This window comes from Pleurodeles waltl, chromosome 3_1 (genome assembly GCF_031143425.1).
Source record: "Pleurodeles waltl isolate 20211129_DDA chromosome 3_1, aPleWal1.hap1.20221129, whole genome shotgun sequence".
Taxonomy (NCBI): Eukaryota; Metazoa; Chordata; class Amphibia; order Caudata; family Salamandridae; genus Pleurodeles; species Pleurodeles waltl.
In genome coordinates, this window is record NC_090440.1 from 289,646,945 (window position 1) to 289,668,585 (window position 21,641).

A 21,641-nucleotide genomic window follows, 5' to 3' on the forward strand; every position below is an offset into this window, starting at 1 on the left:
CGTTTTTAGGTGGGGGGGTTCTTAGGGTGGCACAATATATGCTGCAGCCCTTATGGACCCTCTCTGACACCCAGGCCCTAGTGGTACCATTTAATAGGAACTTACAGAGGTACTAAAGTACCATGTTATAGGGAAAGAGCACTGGCACCAGGGACATGGTTAGCAGGACCCATTGCACCTTCAGTCGAAAAAAACCTCAGTACCAGTGGCAAAGATTTGGGGTGACCGTATCACAAAGGGCACTTTCTTACAACATGCATGTAATTATTATTAAATAAAAACATGCACATATATTTATGAATAAATGAATGCAATGAAAGCAGCACCAGTTAAAAACATGAAATGCATAACAACCGGTTTAAGTGATGAAATTCATCCTTGAGTTGATGTTCAGCAGTTGGGGTACGGTATGGCATTGGCTGGTTCCAAAATGCTGCATTGGAGGCATTTTTATGAATATATAAATTATTTTAGACTTGCCAGATTTTTTTTGTTCAAATATCCTTGATGTTGTTCCATTTATTTTAAAAAATTGAAGTATAATTATTCAGAACTGTGTAAATACTGCACTGTTTTACATCCAATTCATTATAGAGTCAAATTAACAATAACATGGGCCAGTTGGACCATTAGAAACCAAAAAAAGCACACTTTTAAAACATTCCAATGTTTAAAAAATATTGTTTTAAATATACGTTTTTGTAAAGTTAATATGGCATGAACGTTAGAGTATTGTGTTTGTAGTTTCTGCAGTGATTGGGAGTGTTGAAAAAATGTTGTGTACTTTGCTTTTCAGAGTAAAGTGAATAAATCTTTCTTTACACAGGATTTTTTATTCGTCCATTTTACAAGATGATGCTTCAGAAGCCAATAACGCTTAATGATATGGAATCTGTGGTATGTACGTTTTTAACCTCGTTAATTTTCTTGGAATGAAGATGTGGCTGGGTTGTGGAGTGCCTAGGATAGAGCCGGGTTTCCTAAATTTCAATCTCTTGGTGAAGTCATCAAATAAGTTTTCCCACTAGTCGTATGGTTCTTTGATTGGTGACTTGATGTGTGATAAAGGTGCTAACATTAGCAGTACGTTTTGATTTCAGTGAAACCAATGTGGCTACACAAGAATGACAAAGTATGATGTCAAAATCGTAAGCATTTTATTAGCAATTTAGTTCTTCAGATTACTGATTAAATCAACCAGCAGAGTTGAAGGAAACATATCAGAGTGTACATATTCAAATCAACACACAGTCTCAATTTATATATTTAGGAAAGAAAACGCAAAATAGTATTCCATACAGCAAACAAACTATCACCCAAGCAGGTTCCATAAAGGAACTTTCCTATTCTAAATAAAGTATTGAAAGTGGTAAGGGTAAATTCTATGAGGAAGTTGTTAGCATCAGATGAGTCAGATTTAATGCTCAAAGGAAGACGTCTGAGCATTCAAGCATGTAGCTTAACTCGCTGGCAGGCGAAATCAGCAGAGTCAAGAAGAGGTCTCCTCTCAGCAAAGTTAGTATAGAGTCTGAAAGACGATTCTAAAGGCTTCCCTTTATCCCTTTCCACCCAATGAACCAATCAGAAGACTGTGATCTTGAGGAACAGAGACACTTCCTAGGCTTCCCAGCTTCCAACAAAGGAGCAATTAACTGGATGACCTTGGATGTAACATCAATCCACTGCCTGGTACAAAATGATTTGTCCCACCATGTCAGTCTCCATATCTGAAGCCAATTTTTTATTGCAAAGTTCAGTCCCCACAGTCGAACAAACTGAACAATAAGTCTATTCTAACGTAACAAGAACATTGACAGGGAACTTGCAGAAAAAATAAAAACATGACACTATCAAAAGAGTTAGTACAATTAAATTCATGATATTCAGGCCTGATTACACACTAGGCCAATGTTAGCTTCAAAATGGCGTTCAGGCACATATATTTAGCAAAACAAATATAAACACTCTATTTAAGACAGATATACATTATTCCTTTTAATGTGGATGCATTGATTATAGTTTACCTAGCTACACAAGTGGCCCCCATTAAAGTAAGAAAAAAAGCGTGACACTCTGTTTCTGCTCACCTCAAATGTTTGTTTTTCTAGCCGTTTTTAAGCATAGGATTAGCACAGTGCCATCCACGCCAAGCTAGAAAGGGATGAAGTATTTTGCCATTTCTACACCAAAGTCTTTAAGCATAGGATTAGCACAATGCACAAACATCTGAGCTGAGAAGATGCAGTGTCGCTGGTGGTGAGGATGATCTGTACTGGAGCTGCTTTTTATCTAAACTTGGGAGCTACCCAGAGCTCTCTGCTTCTTTTTTGCATAATGTATGCGCCACTCTAACCCTGAAAGGGTATTATGATATATATAATTTATAGACACTTACTACGAATTGATTAATGAAGTGTACATGGATTAATGCAGTTAAGCTACTATATAGAACCCAACAGAGATCAGGTCTGATAACCAGCTCCTTTATACAGTACACTGGCAGGAAGAGGGCAAGACGATGCAGAAGAGGACCTTGTCGGACTCAATGTTCTTGTGCATCAAGATATGCTATAGCCCTGCACAAAAAGAGCCACCGGAGGGAATCTGAGACAATTTCACTAATGAAAAATCATCTGCTGCTCCCTTGGCTAGGGGAGTGCTCTGGCTGAGATTTGCAAGACCGCAACCTAGGCTACTCTTCAGACCTTCGTCAAGCCCTACTGTTTAGATTGCTCAGTCCTCCAGGATTTCCTCACCTGACCATTCCTTTAGACCCTCTGCTGTGTAGGAATACTGCTTTGGAATCTATTCAAGAGGTGGGGAATCTGCAGATAGAGGTATCCATCAAAAGTAAAAGCTACGTACCTTCTGTAACAATTTTTTAATAATCTTTGGCCGTGGTCAGGAAGGGTTTGACTACCTGTGGTGGGTTGGGTGCAGGGCCTTGCCTCTGTTTGCAGTGAGGGCTGGCTACCTGCAGCGTGGTGGACACAAGTGCTGGCCAGAGACTAGGCCTTGTGGTCAACCCTTCCACTGCACACTACAAAAAGCTCTATGCCATGGGTGTTGGCTGCGGTATAGCTTTTGAATTTCAGAGTTTTTTCCGTTTTAATTCATATTCATACCGGGACTTTATGCACTGTGTAGCTCTGTGTTGGTTCCATACCACCCCAGACGAAAGAGAGCAGAGCTGAATATAAACTTCACCTGCTGCATGCTGATTTCAATTCCTTTATTAATGTACCTTTGGATGCCAATCCGGGGATCTGCTCCCAATCTTGTTGGTATTCCAACAACTTCTACAACCAGTCCAGTTAGCTATTGAACAGTATCCCCAATGTAAATAAAAGATTTCAAACCATGCCACATCTGTATAAAACAGATATTGGACATGGACCTGCACAAGGTCCGTCTCTGGTCTTGGGACAAGAAAGTTGTGTGCCAAATGTACCCTCATGCACCTGAATGGCATTCTGGACCAGGAGGCAGACTGTATGTCACCTAACACAAGAAGAAATCATGGTCTTTATGTAAATCCCACTACAAATCGCTGGCATGGTCTAGGTCCCTTTCTTGTGAGTCGTCAACTTCATGCTCAATCATTTCTGGTAATTCAAAATCAAAGTCCCACTGCAAACATAGTAAAATCAAAGCGGGGTTTGACCACATCACATGATTCTGATGAAAAAGAAAGCGAGAGAAATTCACAATGTCAGTCGTTAACTTTCGAGGTTTATGGTTGCTAAACTGATTCCACAACTGATCCCATTGTACTCAGAGTTCCCTGAGCCATTTGCAACAACGCACAAGATTGAAGCCCTCAAGAAGGCAATACTGCAGAGTTTAGTGCAGCCTAAAGATAGATACACCTTAGAGCCCCATGAAACTATAGGAGCCCCCAGTCGTGTTACCACTGCAAGATTTATCCTCACTGGTACAGGCTTCTGTTCTAGATACAAGAGTTGGGCCTTTTCCTTCCACATTGATGTTGGTACTGATTCCGGAAGAGGATCCGGAACAGATACCGATGTTGAACACTGAACGGACTTCAGCTGGATCTTGACCAATGTTATTCTGCAAAAATCACAAACTGCAACCAATCATCATACACCCTGACTCTGACCAGATGCCTCTACCAGGGCACACATGACAGCAGAGGGCCCATTATTGTTTGGCTCTGACACGAGCAAAGACTCTCCAGGATGTCAGTGATGGAATGAATGATTTTGACTTTCTTCTCCCTCACTTCATAGATGATGCCTTCTATGTGGATTTGAAAGAGGCCAGTGGGTTTCGCACCTTTACTGAAGTAGGGCTTGCCTCGCCACTTGGGCCACCAACTGAAGAAAGTGCCTCATTTGCATTAGTGTTCCAGAGGAAAGCTGAGGTTCTGTATTTATAGAGTCCTCCAGCTTATCCCAAAACTAATGTCTTGACATAAATTTTGCATCCTGGGCCAGCTACTTCTGAGCCCTTGCTCGCTTGTGGCGAGACCCTTCCTGATACTTTACTGTCCACTTGGTCAAAGCCCTGTTCTTGTCCACCTGTCAACAGGCAAGTGTTCTGATATCACAAACTCGCTCCTGGCAGCACTGATTGTCTTACCAAACACACACCAAAGAGCTTTGTTGTTCAGACCTCAAGCTGTAAAGTGAATCCTAACTCATCCTGTACTGTCCTCTGGGTAGGGAATTCAAGGATTGAGGCTTTTGGCAAGCATATGTTTTCCTCCACCAGTCAAGCACTGTTTGGTAAATGCTATCTGCTCACTGGGTCGCTATAAGAGACTTATGGGACATGGCCAGCGAGATCTTGCTTGCAGTCCTGGAAGACCTCATGGCATCTTTGGCTCAGACAATTAATTAAGGTTAAGGGAAGCACAATATGTTACCATCACTGGTCTAGATACTGTTAATTGGTTGGGGAGGGCAGTGGGCACTAGTTTGTACAACACACACACCGCAGGAGCCAGCAAGGGTAGCAGTCTTCCCATTCCTCTTTCACTGCCCAAACAGCCACTAAACCTCTTTAGTTTGTCCTTCATGGTGTATGCCCATCCAGTAAAGGAAGGATCCATTATTTCCTCCCAGGACAGCGATCCATCATGTCTGACAGATGGGTCTTAAAAATCTTCAACATGGCTATGGCCTGCTCTGTCTTTTTGCGCCTCCAAATATTCTCCCCATGTCAGAAAAAAATTAGATGAGAAACTGTCCATTGTACTGCAAGAGGTGCGAGCATTACTCTCCACAATTGCTATCTAGAGGGTACCAGACTTGGAATGAGGAGAGGATTGTTATGCTTGCTATTTTCTTGTCCCAAAGAAGGACTATAGGTTGATAAACCTGTGCAGCAGTCCCACAGACATCTGTGGTTCAAGATGGGGCCGGAGCATTATCAATTTCCTTTACTTCGTTTCAGCCTTACCAGGGCCCCCTCGATGTTCACAAAAGTGACAACATTAGTTGTTGCGCACCTTGGGAGGTCAGGATGCCAGTCTCTCTTCTTCCTCGATGGTTCACTATCAACGAGCCAAAGAAAGGCGTAATGACTTCTTTGCAGAGGCTTTCATTCATTAGAGCTGTCTTGCTCACAGTGTAATTCCAGGCCTTCTCTCCACCAAAATGAGTCTGGGACATACGAGCTGTGACCCCAATGTTTCAGCTTTAGTCGTGGATCATATTAAGAGGAGTTCTGAGATTTCTGGCAGATTAACCTCTTGCATCTTCCTTGTAAGCTATTCCATGTAGCACATGTGTGCTCTTCAGTGGGATCTGCATCAAGGAAATCTGACAGATGTCATCCAGATCTCGTCGGAGACAACTCATGGCCTACCATGGTGGCAGTTATACTGGAATCGGTCCTCTGATAGGCCCCTCTTCCTTCCCCACCTGGAACTGACAGATTGTGTCCCTGCTGGGCTGGGGAGGTCACCTGGGGGAGGTCGAAATCACCTCAAAAAGCAGCCTAGCTCCAAATCAGTCTGTTGGGGTTGCAAGGCATTCATTTGGTTTTTATGGTCTACCTGTGTCTATCAAGGGGAAGCTGGTGGATGTTCCCATGGACACATGGTGTTGTAACAAGCACCCCTACCTCCTCCAGCTTCCCCACAGTGGTCACCACAGTTATTCTCTGACACTGGCAGCCCACTTCCCCTTCCCCAGCAAAGGACTACTATGCTCCTTTTAACCCACAACCCACAAAGGACCCATGGGAAGACTATTAAATAACCCCCCCTGGTGATCCAGCACTGGACCATGCTATGGTAAGGACTTTCCCATTTCCCGACCAGATAATAACACAGCGTATTATGGGGTTATACAGCGGGCAGCCACATACCGTAAGGTAGATATGCATACCACACCTAGGACAATGAGTAACTGGTGGAGACACTCTCCAGGATGGAATACTTCATCCAGTTCCTCCCAATGTTAAAGGGCATTCTCAAGCCTGCCCAACAACTTTAAACTACAAAACAGGGGAGAAACCAAGACCACCTCCCCTGACCAGACCCAGTTGCCCTAAAGGTAACAGCAGCCATACTACTAACAAGGGGTTGGGGTTACATGCGGGTCACTTTCCAGGGCAACAATTCCAACAAAGACAGAAGCAAAGGTACCCTCGGCAAGGGAGCCTGTACCTCCAAGCATTGACTTGCCCTAAGTCCACCAAATCTCTCAACTTATGTCAGGGGAGGCTCAAAGTTTCCTCCCTCATTGGGAAGGAATCCACTCCAGACTGATGAGTTGTCTCAATTATCAAGCAGTGTTATTGCCTAGAACTTTCAACCCCGCCAAACATCCTACCCTGCACACACACTCAGCCCGGAGCACCTTCTCCTTCTACAAGAGGTTCAGGCTCTCCCCCTCAAAGGAGCAATAGAACTAGTACCCCCACAACATCAGGCAGAGGATTCTACTTCCTTTACTTCCTCATTCCTAAGGACAGCGCTCCTAGGCCCATCTTCGACCTCAGCCCTCTCAACAATTACATAATTTCTGAATATTTCCATATGACTACCCGGCAGGATGTCATCTCTATGCTGCACCAAGGTGGTATCATGACCACACTAGACATGAAGGGCACCTGCAGTCACAAAGCCAAACACCCAGCTAACTGGCACTACCTCAGTTTCACGGTAAGTGGGCAGAACTCCCAATTCAAGCTGTTGCCCTTTGGAGTCACCATAGCACAAAGGGTGGCCACAAAATGTCTATCAGCAGATACCACCCACCTCAGAAGAAGGGAGCACTCAATTGTTCCCCTACTTTAACGATTGGCAGATTCAGAGCACAAGCAGGCAGCACTGCCTAACCCACACTCAAGCTTTCTTTTTGCTGCTCCACCACTTGGGGTTACCACAAATGCCACCAAATCTCATCTTCAACCCCTTCAGGTCCACCCCTTTCTAGAACAATTGCTGGATTCAGTCTTGTATCTGGAGTGTATTCTGAAGTGAGATCTGGGGCAAGATAGAATATTCACCAGAAAGAGCGTTAGTGAATGTAAGTAACTTGGGGGGTTATTCTAACTTTGGAGGAGTGTTAATCCGTCCCAAAAGTGACAGTAAAGTGACGGATATACCACCAGCCGTATTACGAGTTCCATAGGATATAATGGACTCGTAATACGGCTGGTGGTAAATCCGTCACTTTTCCGTCACTTTTGGGACGGATTAACACCTCCTCCAAAGTTAGAATAACCCCCTTGGTCTTTAGGTGAACTTACTTACACAAACATACACAAGTACAGAGACGCACACTCACATTATGGTTCACCTATATGTATGTTAGTGTTTGATGGCCTGTGCCATTTGAAGCAAATATATCATTCACAAACATGCCTGGATATGCTCCTCTGGATTGTTGAGCGACGTCTTCTCTTCTGGATAAGCTCTTTGATGATGCCAATTCTAAACGCAGTCACTGCCACAGAGTAACCAAACAAAGAGTAGCAGTATTTCAGCAGGAACTGCCTCTTTTTCAGCCACATAGTAACCAAACAAAGAGTAGCAACATTTCAGCAGGTACTGCCTCTTTTTCAGCCACATCACTCCCTCATTGTCCAAACAATAATGCGCCTCCTAGGGATGAGGGCCTCCTGCATAAGCTGTAGTTCTCCATGCCAGACTTCATGTCACAGGTGCAGGATCTCTGTGAAGATCTAGGGGGTCATTGCAACCCTGGCGGAGAACCGGCGGTAAGACCAACAGGCTGGCGGTCTTACCTAGGTGAATTATGTCCATGGAGGTTACCGCCATGGTCATCCGCCGGTTCACCGTCCCGCCCGCCAGGGCGGAGACGACCGCGGGCTGGAGACCTGGGTCTTCAGCCCGGCGGCCGTCAGTATACCGCCGGCGGTATTTGGACCCAGCTTACCGCCGTGGATTTCCAGCGATTTCAACCGCTATGAAATCCATGGCGGTAAGCACTATCAGTGCCAGGGAATTCCTCCACTTCCCCGCCGCCCGCAAGTATGGCTGTTGGCGGCTCTCCGTCGGAATAACGACGGAGAGCAGCCAACAGTCATAATACTCCGAGCGGCAAACCGCCTGCATAGGTGGTCTTCCGCACGGCGGTCCCTCAGCGGTCTTGCAAAAAGACCGCCGAGGTCGTAATGACCCGCCTAGTGTTTATAAGGCAGCACCTGTTACTCTGTGCATTGGTGGTACAGCAACAAGGTGTTGTCAGCCAGCCCCTTTATGGATCCTATTCAGCAGGTGACCATCACCACTGATGTGTCCCTCACAGGTGGGGGATGCTTCTCCAAGTCATGACAGTCAGGGACCTGTGGCCACCTCACCAAGGTCTCAACATGAATCATCTGGAGCATCTAGCCAGCCATTCAGACAGCCCTCAGTGTGTTTCTTTGGGACATTCAAGGTAAGTTATTCCCAATTAGATGAGATAGCATTACTTCTAATACTCTGAAGACAACAAGGCCTTGTAGTCTTTCCTCACTTTATTTAGCCCTGTGCTAGTCAACCTTCATCCATTACAACGTTGCAAGAGCAACAGGGACAGATAAGCATATACAATACAGGTTGCAAATCTGAACACAGTGAGATACTCCCAGGCAACATGCAACCACGCATGGACAGGTCTGAGCCAGATCGATTCCCTCTCCGCCTTCTGTGGAACGCATCACAATGCTAGCTTCATCTCATGTGCACCAATGGTGCTTGAGTTTCTCACAGCTAAGCACAAGACTTCACGTTCTGCCAACAGGCATTTTGGCTCACATACACAGCCAAACTAGTTCCTCTTCGCCACTGTTTTTGTAGTAGTAGGGCAGGGTCTTCTCACAATAGTCTAAGCTACTTTGATAGGAGGTAACTTTTTTAGGGTAGGCCCTTAGGCTACAGCCACAGCCTGAGAGTCCCTGCTGGGGCTCCATTTTCTCCCCAAATGTAATAGGGTGGCCGGCTGTCCTGCGGTACGCAGACCCCAAATTTCCATGTATCACCACATTCTGTCAGCATTTACACTCATTCCACAGCATGTCAACTCAATGCATACATACATACACAGTCCTGCCAAGGCACTATAGCCTGCTTGGTGGATTTTGACATCTCCACGCTCCCATCAGTCTGAACAAGTCAAACTTTAGAAAAACTTTGCAAAGTTTTAGCAAACATTTGCTTTCTTTTGAACTCCCTACAATGTTGCTACAAATCTTAGAATTTTTTTTGTCTCATAGTCTGTGACCTCAAACATAAAATTGTCAGTAATAAAAGTGCTTTTCAAATAAAGCAATCAATGGTATCAATAAAACAAGTCAAAGTCAAGATATCAAGAAAATCTTGTATGTGGAAGACTGCCTTGGAATTTATTTACTGAAACTATCATTTATTTAGTTAGTTATTTAAGACCTACAGGATATCAACTTTATATACTGACTTTATATTTCCACAGAAATATTTCCTGTTTAGAAAAAAAAGTAATTGGAAGGGGTTATTGTGAATCAATTGAAAGGATGCTTTTGAAACTAATAACATGATAAAGACCTCAGGACGAGTTTGTGCCCCTGCAGAGATCTGCCACAGTGATTGTGAATAACGTTCTGCAATTATTCTATGAGGAAACTTTAAGAAAACATGATCTTCCTGGTACATTTTATGAGAATACATCCACTGACATGATAAAGAGTAGTGCACATGTGGTGCTTAGACCAGTTACATTGTGTTAGGTCTTGATTCCACTGAGATAGCACATTGCCTGAACCTTAAGACAGCACTAACTCTGATATAAATACTCATTGTGAATGACCAATTAAGTGGGATGGTGGTGCATGGAGGGAGGCTTGGAACAAAGCAGTGATCTGATGAGACACTGTCTTGATCCACAGGTAATGAAAATATTAATGCAGTGATATATTAAATATGCATATTCACCAAATAACCATCACAATCTGTCATTTGTTTGTTGAGAGTAAACAGTTTCATGAGTATAGGATGGCTAAAAAGAAGAGGTAACAACATGAGAAACACTCTATTGGAAAGGTGCATTCTACGACAACATACCCTTGCAGGATCTGCCCCCAGTAACACACTGGTGGAGGGTTAGCAGAGTTTTCTTGTCTTTCACCTTTGAAAAGTAAGAATTTGAATTTATTTCTGAAGTTCTGGAAACACAGTTTACGTCCCATGTACTGGTCAATGCATGTTGCTTATCACAGATCTCCAATTCTTTTCTGTAGCTAGCACAAGGATCACATTTGTGTCAAGGAGATTTTAATTCACTCTGTATTCACCACCACTAATCTTGGGAGACTTTGATTCTCTCTGTGCTCCAACACTAAACCTGGATTTTTCAATTCAACTTTACTGTACAAAATTAACAAAATGGAGCTACCCTACCTGAATCTGTGGTCCATGCAGTAAAGACTGGCAGTAGCCTAAGTGATCTTTCTTGCCGCCTAGTGCCCACTACAGGAATGGATGACACGAGGGTCAACTGTAGTACTGTTGACCCTGGTGTGAGCCATTCGTGACGTGGACACTAGGCCCAGGCACACAACTGGGGTAGCGTTTTTATTGGACAAGTAGGGAAGCACTGGTTGGTAGGAAGTTTGTGAATCCCTGCACATTATGTAAATTATGTCTCGGAAATTAACGGAAAAATCATGTTTTTATTCAACGTTTCATATTTGCAAGGTATTCTGCGTAGGAACACGTTGGCGGATCCATGCAAGCCACACCTCTGTGGACTCCCCCGGGTGTTTAGTTTTCAGACATGTTTTGGGTTTGGTGGGTTTCCCTAGATGGCTGCCAAAACGCAGATGATCCCTTGCAAAACCAGGTCGTTTTGTGATAGATAATTTTGGTGTTTCCACAATACCTTTTTGGACCTTTGCTGTTGCGGGCAGTTAGCCCTCCTACACAAGTGAGGCACAATTGTTCACGGTAGACTTGGGGGAAACGCTCAGTGGTAGGAAATTTGTGGCTGCCTTCAGATACCAGGACTTTTACTCACAGGAATGCAAGGAAAATGTGTTCTTTTAGGCAGTGTTTCAACATTGCAGTGGATTCTGGGTAAAAGAAGCCTGGTGACAGACACAAAAGTCCACAGCTTCTCATAATTAGAAAAAAAAGTTCTTAGAGCCATCTTACAGCTACAGATATAAATCGGGTACTATTTATTTTAAGTTAATCCACCACTTACACTGGTTGGTTAACACCTCCAGAAATTATGGCTTCAGAGCACAAATACTTATCAAAGTATCTAAATATTGAAACCAAGACTTCTGAAGATGAGCCATAAAGCCACATCAAGGCACCAACCGCTTTATGTCCAGTCACATGCCCTTCACGCATCACATTTAAGGCTTTCATATCCCCGGCCACTGGCCCAATCCAACCAATCAGTGCACTCACATCAACATACCTCAATCATGTAAGGGCCCATCACATTCATACGCCCCAGAATGGAATCAGTTTGACTACATTTTACCACCTTTCAAGTAACCGCCTCCTTCTTTCTGAACATTACCAAATGCATGCCTAGTGAATCTTTACTGATGACTACCATGATAGCCACATGAGGGTCAGAAAGGCGTGTCTTTCATGCGCATTTAGCACACTCATTGTGCTAAATCCATCTCCTTCCAGTTTATGGATGCAAATTGAGGGTGTCTGAATATGCCCCCAATGCGTCATTCCCCGAAGTGAGTGAGCATATCTACCTTTGAAACTAAGGCAGAAATGCTGGGGAATTTTCTGAAGTTCCCTAAAGAAGCCTCATAAACTATGAAGAACTGCAGTTTTTGACACACAGGGTGGCCCGTGAGAACATAGCGTATGTCCCATCCATGGTGAAGTGCAGTGCTGTGCACTTATCAAACAGCAAACTGAAGATCTACTAAGTTCTAACGAAGGATGAACATGACAAGCAGGTCAAGCATTTACCCATACATGTCATGGTAATTCAGTGTTTGGGCGAGTGCAGCACCATTCGGTTTGAATCCCTAGGTGAAGATGAAGCCATGGCATGTGTATCTGTACTGCCTTTACTATCTGCCTTCTACCTTTTCAATATCCAGGGAAAGCACACCCTCTATAAGCTTTACTTACCCGTTCATGTCTGTGTCCTCATCAGAGTCCTGACTAATCCTGTATAATGGCCAAGTGAACCTATACTAATTCCTTCCGCCTATAGCTACTTGAAGTTTAAGAAAACGTGTCTTTCATGTGCGCTGTTCTAAATCCAACTCCTTCCAGTTTGTGGATGCAAGTTGGGGGTGTCCGATTATGACTTCCGAGGCCTAGTCCTCAAACTGAGCGAGCATGTCTACCATTAAAACTAAGGTATAAATGCTGTGGAATACTAAGTTCCTAAGGTAATAAGCCAAACAAATGTGCTGCGGGACTCATTCACTGACACTTTTGCTTTGACTGTGTGAAAACTCAAATAATAACTTGTATCATACCCAGTGTTATTGAAAAAGGGTACAGGACACAGTATCTTGCATGATGATTGTTTTCACATCATAGAAGATATTGTGTTGTGTACCCCTTTTCAAAAACAATGATTATGATGCAAGTTACTAATTGAGTTTGCAAACTATCAAAGCAAGTAACAATGTTGGTGACTGGACATTTGTTTGACTTTGTACATTTACTCTTGTTCTTGTGGGTCGTCCTTGTGTAATATACATAAGTTCCCTAAAAAGCACTTCAGAATCTAGTCCAGCCTTTAACATTTTGCCACACAGGGTAGTCTGTGACAAGGTGGTATATGTTCTTTCCACCATTATGTGCAGTGTGGGGACTATAACGCACTTGCCAATCAGCAAACAGAATACCTGCCACATTATGACAACGGATAAAGGTGTCAAGCAGGCCATAAAGAAGTCAATGATTTCCTCAAGTAGAGGAACTATAATTCTGCGGCTGCTTGCCTAACTAAGTAGTGGCCCATGGACAGTAGGTATCCATGCACAGCCATTGAAGTGTTTGTCTAACAGCAGCTCCACCTCAACCAATTTCCCAGTACTGCACTTTTGTACGATACAACATAAAGCAAGTAGGAAAACACAGGGCTGGCTGAGATGGGCACTAGAGACAGTAAGCACGACTCTCCTGCTTAGAGCAGGATTTACGATGACAAAATAGTCAAGCCTTTTTAGGTGTTTGAGGAATGCGGTCAGCAAAGTGTAACTCCTGTAGCCTTGCCACGTCCTCCAGAACATATGAAGTGGAGACTGCTACTTCTTTAGCAGTTACACTTTTAATGACAGACAACTTGAAGTCAAGGAAAGACATGAGTCTACCCATAGTTGTCTTACAATAAACAGTTTCTTGTACCAAGTGCGAGTTTTATGACTTGCATTGTATAGGCGAGAACCTGATCGTTCTTATCCACCCTGCCCATGTACTTCTTCTAATAAAGTACACAGGTGGGGTTGTGAACTCGGCCATCTGATCCTATAGTGTGACCGGGGGAGTGCTCTCATCATGAATTGTAGTAGTCACGTACACATCACACCCATCTGAGATTTTGATACTGCGTGCAGTTTGTTGGAAAACAACACAGTGGGTTTTCTGTAGCTTCTTAGAAACAAGCTCCCTCTGGAATCCTTTGGGGCAACAATGAACTGTACTGCAGGACACAGTGCCAGCTTTGTACAGCTCACTGAAAGCTTCACTCCTGTTTAGAAATTGTCCACATAAAGGTTATAACCTTTGTGAAGGAGTGGCTAAACAAGCTCCCATATATTATTTACTGTGACTCCTGGCGTGGGAGGACAACCTACAAGGTTTAGAGTGAAGTCCTTTCCTGTATACACTCAGAAGCTGTACACATAGCCAGTAGCGCTCTCACACAACAAGTACAGCTTGATGCCATAGTAATCTCTTTTTCTCACATTGTACTGCCTGAACAGCAGCCACACTTGCACAGGATCAAGGACTTATTGATGGCTATATTCTTTCCAGGAATATAAATCTCTGTAAACCTGGCAGACAAATGTTTCACAACAGGCCAAATTTTGAACAACTTGTCATGGTCTGGATGGTCCTGGGACAATGCAAAAGAATTGTCATTGAAACTCAGCATGTGCTGCAATAGCAAAACATTATCTCTGTTCGTGTACGGTGCAAAGATGGGGTTACCCAAACTGTGCGAGTAGACCAGTAGGACTGCAAGGTTGGTTTCTGCACTAATCCAGTTATAAGCGTAAGGCCCAAAAATGTCGTCAACTCCTCAAGCGAAGTGGGAGTCCACTGGCATGCCCTAGAACAAGGCCCTAGAGTCCCTCCATGCTTCCTCAGAAATTGTGCGCAACGCAAATTATTTTGCTGCACAATTTACTCAAGGAAGTCAGCATCTAAAAAGAGGTGGACTTAGTCAATTGGCAAAAAGTTGGTTGTATCGACATTCAGCATCACCAGTAAAAGGCGTAATTTGGGGCTATACTAAATAGGGGGGGGTGCAAAGAGAGCACTCCGTCTGTGCTTGCTGCTGCACATGCCTGCTCTCTGGGTTGGTTAACCCTGCTACTGTTGTCCCGCTGCACACATTTTGCTTGCAAAGTGACAGCACAGTTGTCATCATTGCGTCCCTCAGAATCGCTGGAAGATGAGTCATCACATGAGACTCCGCTGATTGAAAAAGCACTTACAGATTCTGCTCCATTATCCTTTCCCTCAGATGCTGCCTCAGTAACTGCTGTGCCAGTCTCTGATCCTGCCTCAGAGTTGTCCTCCATAACCCTAGTTAGGGCTTGAGCAGCAGTCATCCACCTAGACGCCACCTCTACTACTAGCTAATAACCATCCTTCTAAGGTACTATCCTAAGTAGAAGGCAGATTTGTTGTTCTTAAACTGTTGGTGAGTGTGTGCGTGAGTGAGGTTTGCAACAGTAAATTATGATGGTTACCTTACCTTGTCTTCTTCTGTAACTCTGCAGGTTCTCCAGAGACCCTAAAAAAGAAAGAAAAAGACACTGTATTACTTCACTTTTCCACAATCATCACAACCTTTAGCACTGGTGGCGCCAGTGCAACAATTATTTTTGGTGCCCCTCGCCCCCATGAACTCCTCCTTGGATTCCCTTAATACCACGCAGCAAAAGTGCCCCTCTTCTCTCCATAGGCCCTCTCTCACATACATTTAGTTTGTTTTAAAGCACTGCTAACAGCTGGCTTTACTAATCCACTCAGCTATCCACTTAAAATATAGATTTGGGGCCTGATTACAACTTCGGCGTAGGGGATTACTGTGTCCCAAATGTGACAGATATCCACCCGTATTACGAGTTCCATAGGATATCATGGACTCGTAATTCGGCGGGCAGGATATCCTGCACATTTTGGATGGAGTAATCCCCTCCGCCGAAGTTATAATAAGGCCCTGTATTTTTGCAGCAGGCATATTAACCCGCTTTGCTACTTTATGGCATGTCAAAACTGCCACTAGATGCTGGAATCAGTTAAGTACTTTTTCAAGCATAAATAGTTTGCAGATTTGTTAATCCTGTTTTTGCCGAACATTGTTTTCCTCCATGGGATAACATTTAAGAACTCTGAGAATTGCACTGTGTTGATTTTTTAATCTGCAAACTATTTATGCTTGAAAAAGTACTTAACTGATTACGAAGTTCTTGGGTTTGAAACATATATAGAAAGAAGTGTTATTTTTCTAATTTTGTCTCGGATTTCTTTGAGTGTGTATCTCATTTATTGCCACCTGAAGTAAGTATGTAATGTAATGTTACCTTGGCAGTGAGGCGTCCCTCCACCAAAACAGGATACGCCTGTCATTGGCATAAATTTGTGGCATGGTGCACAGACAAGTCTGGTGACCCCTCTCTGCCTCTCTTTCAGTGATCGTCTTTCTTTGGCCCAGCAAGGCTCTGTTATGGGCACCCTCAAAGGGTATTTGTCTGCTTTCTCCGCACTTCTGAGATTACCTGCCCAACCATTTTTGTTTAAGTCTTCTATTGTTAGTTGGTTCCTCAAGGGTCTTACCCACATGTTTCCTTCATCAGCATTCATCATGCCCGAATGGGATTTGAATTTGGCGCTGACATTTTTCATGTGCGCTCCTTTTGAGCCTTTTCACAAATGTCCTCTCAGGCTTCTGACATTAAAAACAGCCTTCCTTGTGGCCATTACATCTTCCCGCAGGGTGAGTGAGCTGTAGGCATTGTCATCTACCTAGACAAAGTGGTGCTTTGCACCAGGGCTTCTTTTTTTGGCAAAAGTGGTCACACCTTTTCATGAAGTCTCTAGCAGTTGAAAAAGTTACTTACCTTCTGTAACGTCTAATCTGTTAGTGCCGTATTCTAGTTGGAGATCCCTTATCAACCCACCCATCCTCCCCACTCTGCAAATTGATTTCTGAAGACAGGGACTTCCCTTTTAAAGCTCTAGTTTTGATGCATCAGTGGTCAGTTTTCTTCATGGCTCCTTGCTTCTAGCGTGGAAAGTCGTGCAAAGAAACTGATGTCAGTGCGCCAGGGTGGCGCCTATATAGGTCTCGCGGCATCATATCTGGCGCGAATGATGCCGATGACAGATGCGGAGCTAACCTGTGCCACCTGATGGCGCTCAAGGGTACTGCTCGAAAAAAGATTCCAGATCAAGACTGACGCCTGGGGGAAATTTTAGGGTAAGGAATCTACAGCTAAAATATGTCTCTGCCAGACAAGGCATTACCTAAGGTAATTAACAAATTCATATATATATATATATATATATATATATATATATATATATATATATATGTTCGATGGCATGTGTAGCTGCAGATACACATGCTGTGCACATCCCGCCATCTGGTGTTGGGCTCGGAGTGTTACAAGTTGTTTTTCTTCGAAGAAGTCTTTTCCAGTCACGAGACCGAGGGACTCCTCCCATTTCGACTCCATTGCGCATGGGCGTCGACTCCATCTTAGATTGTTTTTTTTCGGCCATCGGGTTCGGACGTGTTCCTTTTCGCTCCGTGTTTCGGGTCGGAAAGTTAGTTAGAATCTCGGAAAAAACGTCGGTATTGTTTGCGTTCGGTATCAGGTTAGTTATAACAGATCGACACTGAATTTTGAAGAGCTCCGGTGGCCCTTCGGGGTTTTTTCGATCCCCCGTCGGGGCCTGGTCGGCCCGGCCACGTGCGACTTCAAGGCTGATGGAACGGACCCCATTCCGCTTCTGTCCAAAATGCTATAACATGTATCCGTATACTGATCAGCATCTGGTCTGTAACTTGTGCTTGTCCCCAGAGCACAAGGAAGATACTTGTGAGGCCTGTCAAGCGTTTCGGTCCAGAAAGACGTTAAGAGACCGAAGAGCCAAAAGACTGCAGATGGCGTCGACGCCGACAGGACAAGAGATTTTCGAGGAGGAAGAGGAAGCTTTCTCTATCCACGAGTCGGACTCGGAAGAGCTCGAGGCCGAAGAAATGCCGAAAACCGTGAGTAAGACGTCGAAACATAAGACTCATGAGAAGTCAACAAAAACCCAGGGGACGCCACCGCCAACAGGCCATGGCTTAACCCAAAAAATCGGTGACCGAGCCAAGGCACCGAAAAAGGGCACCCTGGTGTCAAAGTCATCCGACTCCGGTCGAGATACCGCCACACAGCAATCTCGGACCCGAGACATCGGTTCAGAGAAATTTCGGCACCGTGACAGCGGCACCGAACAAATTCCGCACCGAGAAACCACCACGCCGAAAATTACAAAGGTTTCTTCGGAGCCTAAAAAGACATCTGAAAAAGTTCGGTTCCGAAACAACCAGCCTCGGAGCCGAAAACAGGTTCCTATACAGAGGAACAAGGATTGTCCTCCCAAATGCAAAAACATAGATTTGGAGAGGAACTTCAAGCTGTAGAGCCAGACTATACTCAAAGGAGGCTCCACATTCATCAAGACACAGGGAAGATAACCACTCTTCCCCCAATTAAAATAAAAAGAAAACTTGCCTTTCAAAAAAAGGACAAGGAGCCACAGGCAAAGGTGGCAAAGAAAACAACTCCACCACCGTCACCACCACCATCAGTGCACACATCACCAGTAGCAACTCCACCACTGATGCACTCCCCGACTCATACTGCCATGAGTCAAGATGATCCCGATGCATGGGACCTTTACGATGCTCCAGTATCGGACAGCAGCCCAGACTCGTACCCTGCCAGGCCGTCCCCTCCTGAGGACAGTACATCTTACACACAGGTGATCGCAAGGGCAGCTGCTTTCCATAATGTCACCTTGCATTCCGAACCAATTGAGGATGACTTTTTGTTTAACACGCTATCCTCCACTCATAGCCAATACCAAAGACTACCTATGCTCCCAGGAATGCTAAAACATTCAAAACAAATCTTTCAGGATCCTGTTAAAGGCCGAGCCATAACTCCAAGGGTGGAGAAAAAGTACAAGCCACTGCCAACAGATCCTGTTTATATTACAACCCAGTTAACACCGGACTCAGTAGTTGTCGGGGCAGCTCGTAAGAGATCAAACTCTCATACCTCGGGGGACGCACCACCTCCAGACAAAGAGAGTCGCAAATTTGATGCTGCGGGCAAAAGGGTTGCAGCACAAGCAGCAAACCAATGGCGCATTGCCAATTCACAAGCACTTTTGTCAAGATATGATAGAGCTCACTGGGATGAGATGCAACATTTGATAGAACACTTACCCAAGGAGTTCCAAAAAAGAGCACAACAAGTGGTGGAAGAAGGACAAAGTATCTCTAATAATCAGATACGATCTTCAATGGATGCAGCAGATACGGCTGCAAAGACAGTAAATACTGCAATAACAATAAGAAGGCACGCACGGCTGCGCACGTCAGGTTTCAAGCCGGAAATTCAACAAGCCGTTCTAAATATGCCATTTAATGAACAGCAGTTGTTTGGGCCGGAAGTCGACACTGCTATTGATAAACTCAAGAAAGACACTGATACAGCAAAAGCCATGGGCGCACTCTACTCCCCGCAGAGCAGAGGCACATTTCGCAAAACACCTTTTAGGGGAGGGTTTCGAGGACAACCTACAGAAACCACAACATCTCAAACAAGGCCCACTTACCAAAGCCAATATCAGCGGGGATGTTTTCGGGGGCAATATAGAGGGGGACAATTCCCCAAAAATAGAGGAAAATTCCAAAGCCCCAAAAGTCCTCAAAATAAGCAGTGACTTACAAGTCACACATCCCCATCACATAACACCTGTGGGGGGAAGACTAAGCCAATTTTACAAACATTGGGAGGAGATAACAACAGATACTTGGGTACTAGCAATTATCCAGCATGGTTATTGCATAGAATTTCTCGAATTCCCTCCAACAGTCCCACCGAAAACACACAGTATGTCAAAACAACATATAAATCTTCTAGGATTAGAAGTTCAAGCATTGCTCCAAAAAGAGGCAATAGAATTAGTACCAAAACAAGAACTAAACACAGGAGTTTACTCACTGTACTTTCTGATACCCAAAAAGGACAAAACTCTAAGACCTATACTAGATCTCAGAATATTAAATACATACATCAAATCAGACCACTTTCACATGGTTACATTACAAGAAGTAATCACACTGCTCAAACAACAAGACTACATGACAACACTGGATCTAAAGGATGCATATTTCCATATACCAATACATCCTTCACACAGAAAGTATCTAAGGTTTGTATTCCAAGGGATACATTACCAATTCAAAGTGTTGCCATTCGGAATAACGACTGCGCCAAGAGTTTTTACAAAATGTCTAGCAGTAGTAGCTGCACATATCAGAAGGCAGCAAATACATGTGTTCCCGTACCTAGACGATTGGTTAATCAAAACCAACACGCAAATACAGTGTTCACAACACACAAATTATGTCATAGAAACCCTACACAAACTAGGTTTCTCAATCAATTACTCAAAGTCACACCTTCTGCCGTGTCAAACACAGCAATACCTAGGAGCAACAATCAACACAGTAAAAGGAATTGCCACTCCAAGTCCACAAAGAGTCCAAACATTCCACAATGTAATAGAAGCCATGTATCCAAACCAAAGGATACAGGTCAAATTAGTAATGAAACTCTTAGGCATGATGTCCTCATGCATAGCCATTGTCCCAAACGCAAGGTTGCACATGCGGCCCTTACAACAGTGCCTAGCATCACAGTGGTCTCAGGCACAGGGTCAACTTCTAGATCTGGTGTTGATAGACCGCCAAACATACATCTCGCTTCAATGGTGGAACAGTATAAATTTAAACCAAGGGCGGCCTTTTCAAGACCCAGTGCCACAATACGTAATAACGACAGATGCATCCATGACAGGGTGGGGAGCACACCTCAATCAGCACAGCATCCAAGGACAATGGGACATTCAGCAAAGACAGTTTCATATAAACCACTTAGAACTGTTAGCTCTGTTTCTAGCGCTGAAAGCATTTCAACCCATAATAACCCACAAATACACTCTTGTCAAAACACACAACATGACAACAATGTATTACCTAAACAAACAGGGAGGAACACACTCGACACAGTTGTGTCTCCTAACACAAAAAATATGGCATTGGGCGATTCACAACCACATTCGCCTAATAGCACAATTTATTCCAGGGATTCAGAATCAGTTAGCAGACAATCTCTCTCGGGATCACCAACAGATCCACGAATGGGAAATTCACCCCCAAATACTGAACACTTACTTCAGAATGTGGGGAACGCCACAAATAGATCTATTTGCAACAAAAGAAAACTCAAAATGCCAAAACTTCGCATCCAGGTACCCACAACATCAGTCTCAGGGCAATGCACTATGGATGAACTGGTCAGGGATATTTGCGTACGCTTTTCCCCCTCTCCCACTTCTTCCATATCTAGTAAACAAGTTGAGTGAAATCAAACTCAAACTCATACTAATAGCACCAACATGGGCAAGGCAACCTTGGTACACAACACTACTAGACCTATCAGTAGTACCTCATGTCAAACTGCCAAACAGACCAGATCTGTTAACACAACACAAACAATAGATCAGACATCCAAATCCAGCATCGCTGAATCTAGCAATTTGGCTCCTGAAATCCTAGAATTCTGGCACTTAGACCTCACACAGGAATGTATGGAGGTCATAAAACAAGCTAGAAAACCCACCACTAGACACTGCTATGCAAATAAGTGGGAAAGATTTG

General features: G+C 44.0%; 1 protein-coding gene across 1 annotated transcript in view; it reads left to right on the top strand.

Annotated features, from left to right (window-relative positions):
* Positions 1-21,641, top strand: part of NEDD4 (NEDD4 E3 ubiquitin protein ligase) — a 1,239,834-nt gene that overhangs the window by 974,862 nt on the left and 243,331 nt on the right. Inside the window, exon 21 of the mRNA XM_069222425.1 lies at positions 827-897. Within this exon, the coding sequence (XP_069078526.1) occupies positions 827-897 (71 nt within the window). The remainder of the gene's footprint in view (positions 1-826; positions 898-21,641) is intronic.